This window comes from Nycticebus coucang, chromosome 8, assembly GCF_027406575.1.
Source record: "Nycticebus coucang isolate mNycCou1 chromosome 8, mNycCou1.pri, whole genome shotgun sequence".
In the NCBI taxonomy this organism is placed as follows: domain Eukaryota; kingdom Metazoa; phylum Chordata; class Mammalia; order Primates; family Lorisidae; genus Nycticebus; species Nycticebus coucang.
This window is the reverse complement of record NC_069787.1, coordinates 82,783,386-82,797,003: the sequence shown is the minus strand read 5'-3', so window position 1 is coordinate 82,797,003 and position 13,618 is coordinate 82,783,386. Positions and strand designations below refer to the sequence as shown.

General features: G+C 44.3%; 1 protein-coding gene across 7 annotated transcripts in view; it reads right to left on the bottom strand.

The window, feature by feature from the left end:
* DLEC1 (DLEC1 cilia and flagella associated protein) overlaps positions 1-6,871 on the bottom strand; it is a 94,587-nt gene extending 87,716 nt beyond the window's left edge. For 6 of the 7 annotated variants that reach the window (XM_053600856.1, XM_053600853.1, XM_053600855.1 and 3 more), the window contains exons 1-2: positions 6,485-6,871; positions 1,932-2,082 (exon numbers count right to left, since the gene is read on the bottom strand). In XM_053600856.1, the coding sequence (XP_053456831.1) occupies positions 1,932-2,082; positions 6,485-6,856 (523 nt within the window). In that variant the 5' untranslated portion in view covers positions 6,857-6,871. The remainder of the gene's footprint in view (positions 1-1,931; positions 2,083-6,484) is intronic. The other variant, XM_053600858.1, reaches the window with a different exon arrangement.
* Positions 6,872-13,618: the final 6,747 nt, after the last annotated feature.

Genomic DNA, 13,618 nt, shown 5'->3' with positions numbered 1-13,618 from the left:
TCATTGGCCAAGGATGAGCATCAACAAAGATACAGATATCCATAAAATCCATAAGCTCATAATGATACCAAAACAAGCAAACAAAAATTCTTAGTCACCCCTGAAGATGCTAGAAGAGCTCATTATTTTAAAAATAAAGTATTTCAGCTGACAAATAAAAAAGAAATGTTAGAATTATCATTACCATTAGCATTTCATTCTAATTTATAAGCCCTAATAAAATAAAAGGCTGCCAGCATCATACAAAAAGAAACAACCAGATACCATGTGCCCCCTTGAAGGGAGCACACAGTACCAGCTATGAAGTGGACTTCCCACCACAATGGGACCTAAACCTCACAAAGTCTCTAGAACTTATTACTGACTTACAGGAAATATAGGGATCATAAGAACAAATTAAATGGTAGCCCAATGCTGAGATCAGTAAAATGCAGACTATAGACAAATCTATAAGAAAAACAAAGCAATTTCTTTAACAAATAAACTACTTTAAAAAAATACTGCCATAGGGGCGGTGCCTGTGCCTCAAAGGGGTAGGGTGCTGGCCCCATATGCCGGAGGTGGTGGGTTCAAACCCAGCCCTGGCCAAAAAACGCAAAAAAAAAGAAAGAAAAAGAAAAAAAAATACTGCCATAGAGAGTGTTGATTAAAAAGAGAGTTTTCAGTGAATGCTGGTGGTTTGATGATGGAGTCAAGATGAGGAGCAAGACATTTGTGTAATCTGAGAATACTTCTCCATAAAATGCTAATCAATTATAATTTCAGTTGGAGAATTTAATGTGGAGAACTTTGGAAGATTCTAACCTGCCCAGGTGATGGAGGTCAATACCACCTGTGCCTCCTAATGTGCCACAGTGAGAAAAACAAAGAATTTATGTGATATTGCTACCCAGGATGCATGACCTGAGTTTGGTGATGGGGAAACATCAGGTAGAACCACTATACAGAATAAAAGGTCCATCAAGAACTGTCAAGAACATGAAAGACATGAAAAAAATCAATGAATTGTTCCAAACAATGGAGTCCATAAAAGAGACACGAAAATAACTTCCTGGATAGGATCCTGAGCCAGAGACAACAGAGCCACGGAGGAGGGACAGCTAGTGAAATTTGAATAGGCTGTGAAAGTTGTCAGATTCAAAATGGAGGTACTAGTGTTAAAAAACTTGACTAGTGGATTTGGAGAAGGCCAAGAAGGGAGAGTTCTCGAGCACAAATGCCTGATAACAAAAACCATCACAAGAGAATCTGTGAAACCCACAATCTTGCATAAAGGTCATCATAACCTTACAGACAAAAAAAAAGAATTGCTCAGCAATTGCCTGTTCAACCTTTCTCATATTGGCACGACCCTTGTTACTGATCCTTATAGTCAAGGATAATTATCTCAAAACAATTACACAATCTTCCTCGTTCTTCCTTTATAACCCTTTGTCTTCCTCTAACTTCCTCAGTGTGCACACAGTTTACCATTGCATCATATTCTCATTGCAGTGCCCATTTCCAAATAAATACCGTATTTTTATAGAGAGCCTCTGTTACTTAGGTTGAAAAGGTTCTGCAGGTCAGAGATTAGTCTTGCACTGATGTCAATTTTTTGGTTTGGAGGATGTATGTTGAATGTGTAGGACTATCCTTGCTCTGGAGACACGCACATTACATTGTTCTGTAGTAACGAAACATGTCTGCAACCTGCTGTCCAAATGTTCAGAAAAGGACCAGAAGTGGGCAATGGAGTGAATACAATAAAATTGTATTCAGTACAATGGGAAATCAGTGGCAGGCATATGGGAGTTATTTTTTATTGTTGTTGTTATTGTTGCAGTTTTGCACTGGGGCAGGGTTTGAACCCACCACCTCTGGTATATGGGGCCAGCACCCTACTCCTTGAGCCACAGGCACCACCCTTTATGGGAGTTCTTTATACACACCTGGAGGCAACTTGACAGAGTCTTGAAGGACATGTACTTTGGCCTGGGTCATGGCCCGTTCCTTCTCTGCAAGGGCCCGAGCACGGGCCTGAATGATATGTCTCTCCAACATTTCAACCTCATCCAGCCGCTGCTTATAGAGTTCCCGAATCTGGCGAGTGAATGATCAAATGCATAGAAATATGATGAGATTACATCACTTTACTCACCTGCACTGCAGCATCAGGGTTTCCAGTGAAGCACAAGAGAATAGCCAATGAACTATCATATCATAACTATCTGGTCCAACTTACTAGATGTGAAAAATGGAAACCAAACCCATGAAGGGAAATCACTTAAAAGTTTCACAGCAAGGTCAGTAATGGAGCCAAGCTTGGTAACCTGTCTCCTGGCTCCACAGTAAAAAAAGCTGCCATTCAAACTGTTACATACTAAGTACAAGTTAGCATGCTACCTGTGCTGTCATCCAGACCCCTAGTCAAGGAAGGACTTGCTCCCTAGTTAAAAAGGGAGTGTAGTCAACAGACAGCCACCCAGAGTCTACCTAAGCTGCTAGCAAGGAAAGACTTGCTCCCTTGTTAAAGGGAGTGTAGTCAACAGACAGCCACCCAGAGTCTACCTAAGCTGCTAGCACAGGCTCGCCTGAGACCATGTCCTTTTTGTAGCACCCACATCTGCGACTGACAGAAGCAGGAGTATAACATCCTGGCCACACAAAGAAAGAAACTTTGGCAAGCAATACTCTCTCCAGAGCAATCTGCTGCACTTCCAAGGTTTGTTGGGTGCCCATCACAGTTCAACATCCTCCATGGCTCAATCCTGTTCTCTCTCTTCCCTTCATAGGTGTTGATTACTAAGAAACATCTTGCATCCCAAACTCTGTCATATCATCAGAGCCCAGGGAGTCCACCCTGGATGTCCAACATACTCCTCGAGACAATTAGATTGACTAATCAGCCAGCCAGTAACTAGTTCAGGCTTCTATAGGCAGAAAACAGCTTGAAAGATAGTCTGTATTCACTGGATGTGGTGGCACGATCCTGTGGTTCCAGTTACTTGGGAGGCTGAGTCTGAGGCTGAGGCAGGAGGATCTCTTGAGCTCAGGAGTTTGAAGCCAGCCGAGTAATACAGTAACACTCTCATCTCTCAAAAAAAATGAAAGGTTGTACAAGGGATGGTGTTGCTTGTATCTAGAGCTGGTGGGGCCTCAGATGTCTATTTAGTCATTCTTTTAATATTGATTGTACATTTACCATGTACATTGTGGGAGAGATATGAACCAGATAAGGTTTCTGCTTACAAAAAATTTACATTTTAGCAGGAGGGACCTGGCAAGGATATAAATAAGTGAAATAGAATCCTAAAAGTGCTATGATAGGGAGGCGCCTGTGGCTCAGTGAGTAGGGCGCCGGCCCCATATGCTGAGGGTGGCGGGTTCAAACCCAGCCTCGGCCAAACTGCAACAAAAAAAAAAAATAGCCGGGCGTTGTGGTGGGCACCTGTAGTCCCAGCTACTCGGGAGGCTGAGGCAGGAGAATCGCCTAAGCCCAGGAGTTGGAGGTTGCTGTGAGCTGTGTGACGCCACGGCACTCTACCGAGGGCAATAAAGTGAAACTCTGTCTCTACGAAAAAAAAAAAAAAAAAGTGCTATGATAGTATATGAATGAGGATATAATGAAGGCCAAAAGGAGGTAGCTAACTATCACTTACCAAGTACTTACCATGGTGTAAACACTCAATGTTGTAAATGCTTTACTGTACTGACTTAAACCTATGGAGTGGATATTACTATTACTATTATCCCCATTTTATAGAGGAAGAAACTGAGGCATATATAAGTAAGGACTGCCCAAGGTCACACAGGGGGTATGTGGACACAAGATTTTTGTTTGTTTGTTTGTTTGTTTTTTGAAACAGAGTATCAAGCTGTCACCCTGGGTAGAGTGCCATGGCATCACAGCTCACAGCAACCTCAAACTCTTGGGCTTAAGTGATTCTCTTGCCTCAGCCTCCCAAGTAGCTGGGACTACAGGTGCCCACCACAACACCTGGCTAATTTTTGGTTGTAGTTGTCATAGTTGTTTGGCAGGCCCTGGCTGGATACGAACCTGCCAGCTCTGGTGTATGTGGCTGGCGCCCTAGCCGCTGAGCTACAGGCGCTGAGCCCAGGACCCAGGATTTGAACCAGGATGTACTTACCATTCAGGAGCATTTGCCCTTAATCATTAGACTATACATTACTTCTATAGGTGGAGCTGGGGAAGAGCAGCAGCCAAGGAGATTGTCCATGGGAGAACTCAGTCAAGAGAGACACTCCATATTGAATGATAATTATTATTTCTCTCAGGGAGAATGAATTCTAGTCCTGTATAGATGGTCATATGATCATGACATCCACAGACAAATGAGGAGAGAGTAAAGAGGAAAGAGGACAAAGGACAGATGCGTATAAGTATCAGAACAGTAGAATCACAGAAGTGGAATGACAGAGGCCTGTTCTTTTCAAAGTTCCTTTTTTGTAATAATAAAACTAATTCATGTGCATTGTAAAAGTTCAGACAATACATATAGAAGTATGCAAATAAAAGCCTAAATGCCCCCTAACAGCATTATTAACATATGATAGAAAAAAACTTTTCAGCTTTTTTCCCGTCCATATATAGTAGTATTGTAATAAATGGAATTATCATAACATTGTTTTATGACTCTTTTGCTAAATTAATAAATGACAGCTGGGTGGCTCACACCTATAATCCCAACAACTGGGGAGGCTGAGGCAGGAAAATTACTTGAAACTGAGAGTTCAAAACCAGCCTGGGAAGCATAGTGAGACTTTATCTCTACAACTTTTTTTTTTTTAATTAGCAAGGCATGGTGTTGCTCCCCTGCATTCTTAACTACTCAGGAATCTGTGGCAGGAAGATCGTTTGAGCCCAGGAGTTTGAGGCTGCAGTGAGCTATGATCACACCACTGCATTTCAGCCTGGAATCTCTAAAAAAATAAATAAAAAATAAATGGCCACTAGTTGTGTATAATATAGGTATAATTCATTTTTTAAACAACTTCATAGTATTCCACAGTGGATATATCATAATTGATAAAGTCAAGCTATCTTGGCAAAGTTCTTTTTCTATAGGATTACTCTTTAAGGTTTTCTGCATTCTGCAATTTTTTTTTGAAAGATTAATATTTATTGAGTACCCACATACATCAGGCTGCATTCTGAAATTTTTGTAATGAACATGTATTACCTTTATTTTTAATTTTTTTTTTTTTTGTATGTTTTTGGCCGGGGCTGGGTTTGAACCCACCACCTCTGGCATATGGGACTGGCGCCCTACTCACTGAGCCACAGGCGCCACCCAATATTACCTTTATTTTTAAATAAATCCAAATCTTTTTTTCCCTTTTTTTCCAAAAAGAGGGACTCTATTTGCCAGTTCAGACCCTGGTATAGTGGCAACTCATGGAAGAGATATTATGGAGGTTGAATCTAATGAACTGGATGACCAGCCATTGGGTTTATAGGTTTATAATGCTCCACAATATTCTGGCTCATGTGAATGACAGGATTGTGAGTTAGAAGTTCAAGGACAAGGTGTGGCCTGGGTAGGCTGAAATCTTAGCAGAGAGTATATGGTAGGCCAGGAGGAACAGTGCAGAAGGTTACAGTCTGGACCCTGGCTGGATTTCAAGAAGCCTATAAACCAGGCAGGGACTGAGACTTGTCCCATCAGTATCTTACAGATCATACAGATATGCATTTTGTTAATGTCTATCTACCCCCAGTTAGATAGTAAGCTACAGAGGACAGGCTGTGCGTGCAAGCCTGCACATTCACATTTGATTCACTGCTGAATCCCACAGCCCAGAAGAGAACACAACACATAGTAGACATTCAACAAATGTGTTAAATGAAGGAATGAATGAAGGTCTGGAGTGGGATGCACATCATTTATGGGGCAGGTAGAGGATGGCATGGAGCACAGAAGAAAAAGGAAGATCTGGGAGGCAGGAGATAAACGGGATAAGGGATTGAGGTGGGGGAAGAGTGCTCTCAAGTTTAAGAGAGGCGACAGCTGTCTGGCCAGCAGAGGCAGACTCCACAGAGGACCCAAGCCGGCTGGTTTCCTCCCTGTACAGACGAGGAAGCAAGAGTTGCTGTCCTAGAGTTGCTTTCTAAAATCTGGGCATGAGTGTCTCAGTTATGGTTGTGATTTGTGATACAAGATACCCTAAAAGGGGATGACTTTCAGTTTTCTCACCTCCAGAAAACAACAATTCAGCTGTCTGCCCCAGCTGTTTCATTTAATTATATATGCAATATCTAACGTGTGTGTGTATGGAAAACCAAACACAGTGTTACAGATACGTGTGTGAATAGTGTCCTTCCACTACAGCACGATCCACTGGAGCATGAACTTGATCTGCTCTTTCCTAGCTGCATCCCCGGAGGCCGAGACCGAGCCTGGCCTTCACAGATGCCAACAGGCGTTGAGCGCCGCTGGGTCCCCCGCAACAACCGCAGCGCGGGGCTCCGGGGCCGCGTTACCTGCTGCAGCTCATCCACGAACGCCTGGTGGACAGCATTCTCGCCGCCGCGGGCCTTGATCAGGCTTGTGCTCAAGTCCTCGCCGATTACCTCGGCCGAGTACAAGTTGCGGAAGACACCGGTGAGCAAGTGGGAGATGTCTTGGGTGCGCCGCGAGGAGGGGCGCAGGCGAAGCAGCTGCGGCTCGGAGAACGGCGCGAAGCGGCTGGGCCTGCTAGCGAAGCTATAGTAGTACCCCTCGGAGTAGGCATGGGAGGGCTTGCTGGGGCTCCTGGACCCAGCTGAAGGCGAGGTTGACGCCCACGTTGTCTCCACATATTCGTAGGATGAGGCCTTAGCAGACCCTTTCCCTTTAGACCTTCTGGTCTCCATGGCAACTAAGGCGCAGCTGACTCCCGGCTGCACTTCTGCTTCCGGCTCCTCCCTTCCTCCCGGGCCTTCCTTTTGCATCGCGTCGTCAGTGGCGTCGTCATAAATATTCGCGTACCCACTACCGCGGTTTGAAGGCAAGCTTACTAAGTGCGAGGCAGGGACAGAGAAAGGGTTAATTGACACAGCCTGGCCAGTTCGATTACAAAACCTTGTGCCTAACTACCTACGTGCATTTATCCAATTTGTTCAGCAATTGTTTATTCACTCATTTAATATTTATCGTATGGAGATTGTGTTTCAGGTCTGTGCTGGGACCCAAAGATACCAAAGGAACTAAGATTCTGCTTCTGCCCTCAGGGGCACACGTGTGTGTGTGTGTGTGTGTGTGTGTGTGTGTGTGTGTGTGTGTGTTAGGGAGGGAGGGAGGGAAGGTAAAACAACTGTGGATGAGTGGGTTAAGGCCAAGGTGAAGCTAAATGTTGATTGTCACGAAACCACAGAGGACAGGAACTTAGACTGTGGAGTGAGCCGTTACTTATTGGAACAAATGAAGACCAAGCAGAGATTCAAAAGAATGAGTAGACTCAATATCACTAGTCATCAAGGAAGTGGAAATTAAACCACAGTAATATACCACTATGTACTTAGTAGAATGGCAAAATAATAATAAATTACCTTTTTTTTTTTTTTTTTGAGACAGAGCCTCAAGCTGTCGCCCTTGGTACAGTGCTGTAGCATCACAGCTCACAGCAACCTCCAACTCCTGGGCTCAAGCAATTCTCCTGCCTCACCTCCCAAGTAGCTGGGACTACAGGCGCCGGCCACAACGCCCAGCTATTTTTTGGTTTCAACCGTTATCATTTGGCAGGCCCGGGTGGATTCGAACCCGCCAGCTCAGGTGTATGTGGCTGGCGCCTTAGCCGCTTGAGCCCCAGACTCGGAGTCATAATAATCAATTACTTTAGTAAATAAAGAGACCAAACAACTGCTGGTGAGAATGTGGAGCAACTGGAATTCTCATATTGTGTTTGGAAATACAAATTTGTACAGCAACTCTGGAAAACAGTTTAGCAGTTTCTTACTTATAAAGTTATACATAACAGCAGTACCACCCCTAGGTATTTCCTCAAATGAAATGAAAACTTTGTGCACACAAAACCCTGTACACAAATGTTTATGGCAACTTTATTCACAATTATCAAAAACTGGAAAACACTTTGATGTCCTATCCACTGGTAAATGGATAAATTGTAGTATATCTATACAACGGGACACTACTCTGCATTAAAGAGGAAATAGATGTTGATACATATAACAGCATAGATGAATCTCAGATGCATTATGCTTGCTATAAAAAATCAGTCCCATGGCTCGGCACCGGTGGCTCAAGAGGCTAAGGCGCCAGCTACATACACTTGAGCTGGTGAGTTCGAATCCAGCCTGGGCCCGCCAAACAACAATGATGGCTGCAACAAAAACATAGCTGGCATTGTTGTGGGCACCTGAGGTCCCAGCTACTTGGGAGGTGGAGGCAGGAGAATCGCTTCAGCCCCACCCCCCAAAAAAATCAGTTCCAAAGAGCTGCATACATACTGAACGATTCCATTTATAGGACGTTCAATAAAATGTAAGACAGAAAACAGGTAAGTGATTTTCAGAAGCTGGGGAATGGGAACTAGCGTTGGCTACAAAAGGGCATGAGAGATTGAAGGTGATGGAATTATTCTCTTATCTTGGTTGTGATGGTAGTTACAGAACTGTACAGATTTGTTAAACCTCACAGGACTGTGTGGTTTAGGATGAATAAAGGATGAATCTTACTATATGTAAACTATACCTCAGGTTTGTTTGGTTTTTTAAGTTAGAAGAATAAGTAGGAGTGACCTGGGAAGAAAGAAAAAGGGCATGCCATGCAAGGGCCACAGGTGTGCAAAAACTGGGAGAGAGGGAGGGACTAAGAAATTCAGGAGTGGCTACTGCAAGCACATTTTCTCAAGACTTCTTGAGGCCATATGCTCTAGGCTGGTCACACATACTCGGCTCAGAAAAACTTCTTTAAATTATGTGTTTTTAAAAATGAAAGGAGTGAAACTTAAAGAGTATGAGGGCAGGGCGGTGCCTGTGGCTCAGTGAGTAGTGCGCTGGCCCCATATGCCGAGGGTGGCGAGTTCAAATGCTGCCCTGGCCAAACTGCAACAACAACAAAAAAGCCAGGTGTTGTGGTGGGTGCCTGTAGTCCCAGCTACTCAGGAGGCTCAGGCAAGAGAATCACCTAAGCCCAAGAGCTGGAGGTTACTGTGAGCTGTGACGCAACGGCACTCTACTGAGGGCAACAAAGTGAGACTGGTGTCAAAAAAAAGAGTATGAGGGCAGAGGATTGAAATTGAAAAGGGCCAGATCGTAAATGGGTTTCTAGGTCACATTTAAGACTTTGGCCTTTATTCTAAGGACAGAAGGGAGGCCATCAAGGGTCTAGAGCTGGGGTGTGTCATGGTCAGCTCTGTTTTACTAAGATTGATGCTGTTACAATCTGTTGCTATGAGAATAGCTGAAGGGCAAGAGAAATCAGGTTCATTAGGAAATGAGTGGAAAGGCTAGGAAAGAGGTGAAAGGAGCTTGGATGAGAGGGAAATGGGCTGGAGGTGGATCTAAAAGGTGGAAGTGATAAGACTTGCTGGTAGATACTGGGAGGTGAGAAAGAGGGGCCAAGAATGACTCCCAGGTATCCTGTGTGTGCTATCACATAGGTGATAATATCGTCTACTGAGATGGGGAAGAGGACTGCAATTGTCTAGGACGGCAGCTTGACATAAGATTGACCATTGCCATTGGCACACCATGGTTTCTGCTCACAGAGGATACAACTAATCACCTTCTACTCCCTGAGGAGAGTTTGTTTACCTTACAGCCTGAAAACCATTCCTGAGATGAATCCCAGGATGCTTGCTCACAGACCTGGGCCACTTCCACTTCTCTTAGTTGGGTCTGGCTCCCTCATCTGTCCTTTTCAGTACCTTTTCTGTCCTGAGCACTGGGAAGCCAGGCCCCTACCCTGGACTATGTGCTCGGGAAGGCCCTGCCCTGGCTCTCTTTTCCACTGCATTTGCCTGACCTTTCCCACCCCTTGCTCCAATCCCCTCCACTCAGCTGGTATGGTTCAGGCCAAGGTTAGCAGCAACGCTGCAGTCCAGAGGCAATAGCCACTCATCAGATGTCATCTTCTTTGAGCTCTCAGCAGCACGTGGTGCCCCTTCCTTCTGACTGGCAAACTCTCTCACCTGCTTTCTCCCTTCTTCTGTGCATCTCTTAGCCCCACCCTTAGGTCCTTCCTCTACCAGTATCTCTCTGCCTGATAAACTGGATTCATTTCTGATTCTGCCATGCTGGCATTCACTTTCTGTTTGCTCTCTGGCTAGCTGAATGAATGAATGGCTCCAACCTTGCACCATTAACAAAGGACTCAGGTCATCTTTGGAACTACTCTGCAAAGCTCTTCCCATGGAGACTTCACCAGAGCTAATGGAATTCCTTGTGAGCTGCCTTTTTCATTTTATAACCGGTTCTACTGACCACATTTTTGTTTGTTTTTTATCTCTGGGTTCCCACACACATTTTTGGCCTTTGAAAATTATGTTATTTTTTGGCTCGGCACCTGGCTCAAGCAGCTAAGGCACCAACCACATACGCCTGAGCTGGTGGGTTCGAATCCAGCCCGGGCCCACCAAACAACAATGACGGCTGCAACCAAAAAATAGCCAGGTGTTGTGGTGGGTGCCTGTAGTCCCAGCTACTTGGGAGGCTGAGGCAAGACAATCGCTTGAGCCCAGGAATTGGAGGTTGCCATGAGCTGTGATGCCACAGCACTCTACCCAGAGCAACAGCTTGAGGCTCTGTCTCAAAAAAAAAGAAGAAGAAAAGAAAATTGTTATTTTTAAAAATCAAAAGTTCTGTATCATTATGATTAAAAAATTAAAGCAATACATAAAGAATAAAAAGTGTTCTCCTCTTAGTTCTTTCACCCAGATTATTAATTTCTATATTCTTCCAGCTATTTTTCCTGCCTATACAAACACCTGTATCTATAAAGCCATCTTTTTAATCAGAAAAAACACATATGCAGTCGTGTTAAGCATTGGTATTGTCCTGCCATTTGACTTTTGTCACTTTGACTGTGTTCCATAGCAACTTTTTTCTTTTTTGACATAATGAGCAACCTTGTTCATATTTGTGCATACTTTGCATAGATGCATAATGTGTCTCTGGTACAACTTCATAGTATTGCTTGGCCAAGGGTAGGTACATTTAGTTTTTGAGATACTGTCAACTTGTCCTCCAGAAAAATCACACCAAAGTATAATCCCATCTGTATTAAATGAGAGCTCATAGACATTTTAAACATGTTCTGAATCATATTACAAATTTTACCCCTAACCCACATCTCCCTCCTGAACTCCAGCCTTGTATAGCCATTGTGTACCTGACATCTCACCTTGGATTTCTGAAGGCACCTCGAACTTAATATGCCCAAAATAGAATGCTGGTACCTCCTGGGCTTCCCCATTTCAGTTAATGGGCACTTTGTCCTTCCATTTGTCCCAGCCTCAAATTTGGAGCCCTCCTTGACCCCTCTCACAGTCCCCATCAGTAAATTCTGTTGGCTCTATCTTCAAAATGGATCTGGAATCCTACCACTTTTCATGACCTCCACTCTTGTCACTGAACCACCATCCACTCCGACCTCGATTATTTATTTCAAGAATCTCCTCATTAGGCTTGCTGCATCAGCCCTGACCTTCCATGTAACTTCTCCTTCCAGCAGCCAGAAGGATTTTCCTACATGATGTCCCTCCTCAGCCTGAAGCCTTCCAAATCCCCCCATTTCTCACAGAATAAAAGTGGAAGCCCTTATAAGTCCTGCAGAACCTGATCCTTATTACCTCTGAGTCTTCCATTACTGCCCCTTGCTCTCTCAGCTGCAGCCATACTGGTTTCCTTGCTGGTCCTCCAGCATAGCGGACTCACTCCTGCCTCAGGAATCCTCTGCCCCAGATATCTCTAACTGGCTCACTCCCAAGTCTTTGCTCAAATGTCACGTTCCCCATAAAATCCAGTTTGATTACTCTACTTAAAAGTTTAACTCTCTTTGCTGAACACTTTTGCCCTACTTTTTTCATTTTCCTTATGACCTTCTAATACTATACAGTTCATTTCTTATGTTCATGATAGTGTCTCTTTTCTTTCCCTCAGTATTTAAGCTCCAGGAGGGCAGTATTTTTGGTGTGTTTTTTTCACTGACGATTCCCCCTAGCACAGTGCCCGTACACAGTATCTGTTCAATAAATACTAGTTGTGTGCAAGTGAAATAGCAGAACAGTTTTCAAATGGAGGTTTCAACTATCTTCTTCAGTTCACACCCTTCTTAAGTGTGCCTCCTCCCTCAGATAAGGGTCTGAGGACAAGTGTCCTGACTGTCCCCCCATCACCAAGCACTACACTCTGCCTATGGGATGGGGGTGAGCATTGGGACTTAGTCTATAATGAAATAAACATATCAATTACATTCACAAATGAATGTACAATAAAATCCCACAAAGATAATTATGGAAAAGTAACATTATATAATCCTGTACTATCCTGGACTTAGTAGGCTCAGCAACCTCATAGTCCATCATGACATCCTGCATCCCTGCACAGCCAGAACCAGATGACTTGACCCCACATGACCTGGGGACCCCAGATTTCGTCTAACTGCTCCCTTGGTTGGGGAGCCTTCATTTTCCCTCCTGATGTATCTGGACTTGGGTCTTTGGAAGAAACTCAGATGGGGTTTTCCAGCCCTTGAAAGCAGCAAGAGCATGACCTTAGACTAACAGCCTCAGGCTAGACTCTGTAGATCCCAGGATCTATAGAAAAGGCCAGTCAGGGGATCGCTGTGGGAAGATGGGATTTCAGTTTGTGTCCTTCTAGAACAGCGGTTCTCAACCTGTGGGTCATGATCCTTTTGGGGTCAAACAACACTTTCACAGGGGTCGCCTAAGACCATCCTGCATATCAGATTTTTACATTACGATTCGTAACAGTAGCAAAATTACAGTTATGAAGTAGCAATGAAAATAATTTTATGGTTGTGGGTCACTACAACATGAGGAACTCTATTAAAGGGCACAGCATTAGGAAGGTTGAGAACCACTGTTCTAGAAGATACTTGTGCTCTGTGTTCAACATCTATTGTTTCGGCCAATTCTTAGGATGATTACACTCTTGATTATAAGCCTCAGGTAACTTGTTCAAAGTCTCATAGGAAACTGTAGAGTCAAGATTTAAGCAGCCCCTTCATCTAGCGCCTTACTTGGCAGGGCTCTAAGGACAGGAAGGGGGCGGAATAAATCTGATCTACCTCATCTACTCAGGCTTGTCTAGGTTTGAGTTTCATGGGGAAGGGGTAGACAGGGCCAGCCCTGAGGCGCTCCTGGAACCTGACCATCCTGAAAGTTGGCATTCTTGGGTTGGTAGTCCCCCCTCCCCAGGCATCCAGAGAGACTGGTGGTGGAGGGGAAGGCACTAACACTAACACTAGGCCTCTCTCTTCTGTCTCCAGTCATCCCAGAGCCCCAGCCCTCAAATCCACCGTCTAAAGATACTGAAGATTGGGGATGGCGATGTTGGGTTGGTGAGATGCCTAAAATTCCATTAGAGAACTAGTCTTTGGACATGTGGGGGCCCTTTGTGCACCCAAACTAAGCCTGCCACACTGCCCAATGA